Below are 6,000 nucleotides of genomic sequence, written 5' to 3' on the forward strand. Positions count from 1 at the left end.
TTGGTATATACATAGGGGATTGGTTCTAGGACCTCTGAGTATACCAGAATCCTGCATATTCAGGTCCTGCAGAACCCACGCAGAGGGAAAGTCTGCCCTGTGAATAATTGGGTTTTGCAAACCAGGAATACTATTTTCAATCTGTGTTTGGTTGAAAAAAATCCTCATATAAGTGGACCTGCACAGTTCAAACTCTGTTGTTCAAAGATCAGCTGTATTGTATTTTCATTATTTGTTTATTTTGAGACAGGGTTCTCTCCGTCGCCCAGGCTAGAGAGAAGTGGCCACACTCACAGCTCACTGCAGCTTTGACCTCCCAGGCTGAAGCAGTCCTCCCACCTCAGCCTCCCAAGTAGCTGGAACCACAGGCGTGCGCCACCACACCTGGCTAATTTTTGTATTTTCTGTAGAGACAGGGTTTCACCATGTCCCCCGGGCTGGTCTCAAACTCCTGGGCCCAAGTGATCCGCCTCCCTTGGCCTCCCCAAGTGCTGGGATTACAGGAGTGAAACACCATGACTGGCCAGGTCAACTGTATTTTTAAATGTTTGGATGACAAAAAAAAATTTTTTTGATAACTTTTAACTTTTTATCTAATCTTAAAGAATTACTTACCTTCCCATTATGCAAAACCAGGTGGACTACATTGTTATATTTCTGAAGAACAGGAATTATCCCTTGTGCCAGTGCTAATGGATTTTTAAAAATTAATCCATAAAAATTTAGACTTGTATGTAAAATGTATCCCGAAATCTTAATACCTCATCTTTTTAATTAAAACAGGAAATAGGGAAGGAAACAAACGTTTTTGAATGCCCTCTGTGTTGGTAGACCTATTTCAGGCGTTCCTCAAGCACTACCAGCATTCCTCATTTAATCATAACACCCTCTCTAAACAGTGCCTTCTTCAGCCATTTTACAGTTGAAGAAACTGAGGCTCAGACAGATTTAATAATTTGCCTGGGGTTCACAAGTGATAGACCTTAGATTCAAACCATGTCCTTTCTACTGTGCTGTCAGTGCGCCATGAGTACCCACCTAGATCTGCATGTCTCTGATGAAAAGTGTAACACACTCTCTCCCAATGCTTTCTGGTTTCATTAGCTCATTGCCTGTGAGGTGTATTCGCTGTGGACTGTCAATATAGAGGACACGTGGAGGGTGGAAATGGATGGAAGGAAAGGGTGGCAAAAGCCAAAACCCCTTTGTTGAGCCTAATATTTTAGAAGAATTTAAAGCACTCACATATAGAAAAAAATAACTCTTGGATTTATGTTTAGGAACTAGGTCATTAACCTTTGGGAGTCAATGTATGGGACTTAAAGTCATATTAAAGAAGAAGAAATAATATGTCATTAATTACCTTAAAACACGTTTTGTTTTATTTCAGTTACGATATCAGAAGTGCTTGGTAGCCAGGCCGCCTTCTCAGAAAGTTCGACCACCTCCACCGCCAGCAGACTCAGTGACCAGAAGAGTCACAACCAATGTAAAACGAGGGGTCTTATCCCTCATTGACACTTTGAAACAGAAACGCCCTGTCACCGAAACGCCATAGCTGCACATGGGAAAAGACTCGGCTATTTACCTGAAAATTGACTAGCTACACTAAAGAAAATGAACTCTGCCATCTGACCTTCCATCCAGTTGCTGATGCTTTGTCTTCAGAGAATTTACCCTTAACCAAGCAGTGTTAGACAAGCATGTTCTCTCGTCTTGCCACCATCATGTGATATGAAAAGAAGCATGAATAATTTTTTTTGCTGTAAGTTACATCATGCGCAGTGGAAGGTCTTTTTCTTATTGTAAATATTGTGAACATTACTTAACTTCACACATACAGAGAGAAGAATGTGGCCACACCCCTCCTAGTGAACTAATGCTGCGTCCTTGGAGTGAATGATGCGTGAGTTAGTTTCACTGTCTTCTTGGCTGGATCTGTCACAAGCAACATTTAAGTCCTACTGCACTTTGCCCTGTTATCCACATTGGAGTAGGCACTGCATAGCAGATACCATTGAATTGCTGTAAAAATAGGATGGCGAGTTTGTGTTTTAATTTTTCATAAAATTGAACCTGTTGGTTGACAAAATTGGCTGTTGGCATCAGTATAGAAACCAACTGGCAGCTTTCCTTGACAAGCTCTTTGACACATGGATACCATTTCATGTCTACAGCTGTTTGTGGGATGTTGGAAAAAGTGAAACTTCAAAATTGATGAAAAACTAAATTTGAGGAATTAAAATCGAACAAAACATAGCTTTTCTTTTCAGATGGTTTTCAAACTGATTATTTTTAAAAGAGATTAATAAAATCATAATGCATTTTGGGTGGGACATATTTCAAACTTCTGCCTTATATTGTACGGTGCAGCTAGAGAATTATAGTTCACTATGGCCATTCTCTACATAAACATTAAGATGAAATACTCATCAGCCTTTTATCCTTAGTTTGAGAACTAGCTGATATGCAATTTGAAGTTGAGGAAATATCATTGATATTTCCATCATGCACGATTATTTTCGATTTCTACCACCATGTTATTTTTGCTAGTCCATGTGCTAGAGGTAAAGGTTCTGCTGGAATTCTGCATCCAGCTCAGTCCCCCTCTGATGCTTTTTGCCCAGAAAGCTGTCTGTCCATCATTTATTGTCCATGGCAACAAATTACATTAGGTTGAACCTTTCCTTGAATTTATGTATTTAATATTAGAATTTGTTGGACTCAACTAGATACATTTTTAAATTTATATTTTTTCCATTTTTACTTTGAAGATTTGAAATTTTCATATCTGAGCAAAGTCTACATAGAAATAATGGACTATTTAACAAGTTTCCCAAAAATAGCATTTTCCTGCTCCTTTTTATGTAGATGAGAAACTTAGCTGTAAAGACATACAGATTTAGACTCTTGTTGACATTGTCGTTTTAAAAGGAAGTTGCTAAGGCGATCAATCTCAATATTAGTCTTGTTTACTTCTTTTTAATGTTAAAATTAACATTTACAACATCCAATTATAAAAGTAATGCTTTATGTTTATGCACTGCTATGTACTTGTCTAAATGATTTCCACATTCTTATCACATTTGAGCCTTACAAGGTAGAGAAGGTACTAATACACTTTAGAAGTAAAAATATGAAGTACCAGGAGGCTAAACCCACTGGCCTAAGATCTCACCAAAGTTCATGAGATAACCAGGACTAGGACCCACGGCTCCCGACGCCCATACTTGCTGTGTTATGCTGCCTCCATATCTGTCAGGAAGAGCCTTTCCAGAACGACTCGGCATATACTAAGAAGAGCAGGTATGGAAAGATCTATTGTCAGGCAATCTTAGAATTCCCTATATGAGTGGGAGAAAGATGTCCAAATTCCTTACGCAGTGGTATTAATGATGATGCCATTGCCTTCTCTAAGTCCAGGACTGTTTTCCTACAGTGTGCCTCAAACGTGTGGTAGAGGACAGGATTCTACATTCACAGCCTGTTCCATCTACGAGCTTTTCCAGATGCTACTTGTGGTAGAGACATTCCTAACTCATGGTACTTAGCCACCAGAGATCATGATGGAATGAGTGGGTGGCTTTTCTACCAGCCATTCCTTCAGAATTCATGAGGGGTGGGGGGCAGGGGGACTGGAATTGTCTTAGCACCCTAATGTTATGATAAAACTATGCTACTTTAGAAATGCAATCTACTTTTCACCAATACTACTGATCTGAAGTAACCAATGACATCATAAGAAATCACTGCATTAAGAAAATTCTTGCCGTGCCCTTTGAAAAGCTGTTCAGAAATCATTTACAGTGATCTTTCATCATGGTCTCTGTAGTGAAACGTTTTAGTGTGATAAATTTCAAAATTCTAAACAAATTACCCACTTTTATATTGGAAATCTCTACCAGAACCCCCTCTTCATTTTTTAAGGCATACATTTGCTTGTTTTCAAGATCAAGAATTCTGAGCTAGCTTTAAGTAGCAAACTGATTTATATATGCAATTATAGGATGCATTAAGATGAATGATAGCCTTTACATAACATATTGAAAACTTTACTGCAGATGTTTTGTTTTGAAAATGGCATTGTATGGTAAATGCAAATTAATTTTGTAAAATTATGTTAAACAGTATGTTCAGACACTTTCTGCCATGGCCAAAAAGTATGTATGAAAGTATGTGTGTATTTGTCTGTGAAAGGATGCCAATGTTTTACCTGATATCTTAGTGACACTTCAGTTATCTATCTATGCATTCTTTAGATCTGTGATTTGGTAAACAGGCAGCCATGTTCACGATGCCTTGTATGTCTTACCATATTTTTAATTAACCTGTTAAATACACCTTAAAATATTTTTATTTTATTTATTCTATTTTTACTGAAATATACTGCATTATTGTGTTAATGTATTATCTTTGCTGGATATTATCTCCTAGTATATCCAGATCTAAGTAATCTCAGTGAACTATACATTGCCTAAAAAGTGGTTTTGTAATGATTTATAGTCACATTTCTATTGGGATATGTAGAAGAAAAGGCAAAATGCTTAAAGTTCCTTTTATTTTTTAAAAGCAGCTAGATAGACACAGACTTGCCACCTCATACATCTGCTCCTTCGCAGTGTCAAGGGGAATGACTAGCCAACACGCCTATGGCTAAAAACTTTCCTTTGCAGACTAAAGCACTGCTTGGTGCTTCGTTTTTCTACCCTTCACAACATGTGTGATTTCACCTAAGAGATATATACATGTCCACATGCCCTTTGTTTCCACCTGGATATAAGATCACTCATAGCTAATTAGGACCATTGTTTTTTGTTCGTCTGTCTTGTTGCATGAAGGGACACTAGACCCATTTCCATTAAAATAAGTTCTTGGTGATAAACTGTGGCACTGCTACTTCTTTTTAAATCCACTTTATGATTTCAAGATGGACACTTGTAAGATGACTTGACACAAGGCCATTGCCTGGAAGCCCCAGAACTTTCATGGCCCGTTCATGTCCCAGGCATTGCAACACAAACTCAAGATTTCGCCACAACATGACAAGCACTTTCCTAACTGATATTAGCACAATTTAACTAACAAGCCCCTTCGCTCTCTAGTTGGCCAGGCTTAACCTAATACACATCTAACGTGTGCCGCATGGCCAGTAGAAAGTTTAATTTCAGCTTCAGGGCAAAGATACCCACTCACACCGTGTCAATCGTGAGCAGTAGTCCCTGGCCTCCGGAGCAGCTTGCTTCCCCTGAAAACGCTTTGTTTTCCTTTATGCCCCTTTTCCTGTTGACCACTTTTACACATTTAAATGTAATTTGTTGTGAGAATAAATTTAGCTGCATAAAACGTTTGGCTCATTTATCTGGCATCTTAGTCACATATACAAGGAATAGAAATAGAAATTTAGTGTCTCTAGTTATTTTTAAATTATTCTTACCTCACACTTCTTAGAAATCACTTTAGTAAGGGCGGGCATGGTGGCTCACGCCTGTAATCCCAGCACTTTGGGAGGCCGAGGCGGGTGGATCACGAGGTCAGGAGATCAAGACCATGCTGGCTAACACGGTGAAACCCCGTCTCTACTAAAAATACAAAAAAATTAGCTGGGCGTGGTGGTGGGCGCCTGTAGTCCCAGCTACTTGGGAGGCTGAGGCAGGAGAATGGCGGGAACCCGGGAGGCGGAGCTTGCAGTGGGCAGAGATCATGCCACTGCACTCCAGCCTGGGGGACAGAGCGAGACTCCGTCTCAAAAAAAAAAAAAAAAAAAAGAAAAGAAATCCCTTTAGTAACGGAGCATTTTGCTTTGATTAGTTACTACATATTTCTGCCTGGTAAGAACTAGGAAGTAACTTTAAATTTTGAGGAATTACCCCATGCTTATTTGGTGATCAGGAAGGCCAGCTGGCCTTCTGGACACAGAAGCCTATTTAGTCACCAACTTGAGTCTTTTGTAAGCGGTCTTTCTAGGATTGTGATATTTCAGCACAAAGAAGTTTATCACTT

At 39.1% G+C, this 6,000-nt stretch overlaps 1 protein-coding gene across 12 annotated transcripts in view; it reads left to right on the forward strand.

Moving 5' to 3' along the window:
- The window catches only part of APBB2 (amyloid beta precursor protein binding family B member 2), a 410,008-nt gene extending 404,665 nt beyond the window's left edge, over positions 1-5,343 (forward strand). For all 12 annotated transcript variants that reach the window (XM_050790342.1, XM_050790347.1, XM_050790340.1 and 9 more), the window contains one exon: positions 1,391-5,343. In XM_050790342.1, the coding sequence (XP_050646299.1) occupies positions 1,391-1,558 (168 nt within the window). In that variant the 3' untranslated portion in view covers positions 1,559-5,343. The remainder of the gene's footprint in view (positions 1-1,390) is intronic.
- The last annotated feature ends 657 nt before the right edge of the window (positions 5,344-6,000 follow it).

Source organism: Macaca thibetana, chromosome 5 (genome assembly GCF_024542745.1).
Source record: "Macaca thibetana thibetana isolate TM-01 chromosome 5, ASM2454274v1, whole genome shotgun sequence".
NCBI classification, from domain to species: domain Eukaryota; kingdom Metazoa; phylum Chordata; class Mammalia; order Primates; family Cercopithecidae; genus Macaca; species Macaca thibetana.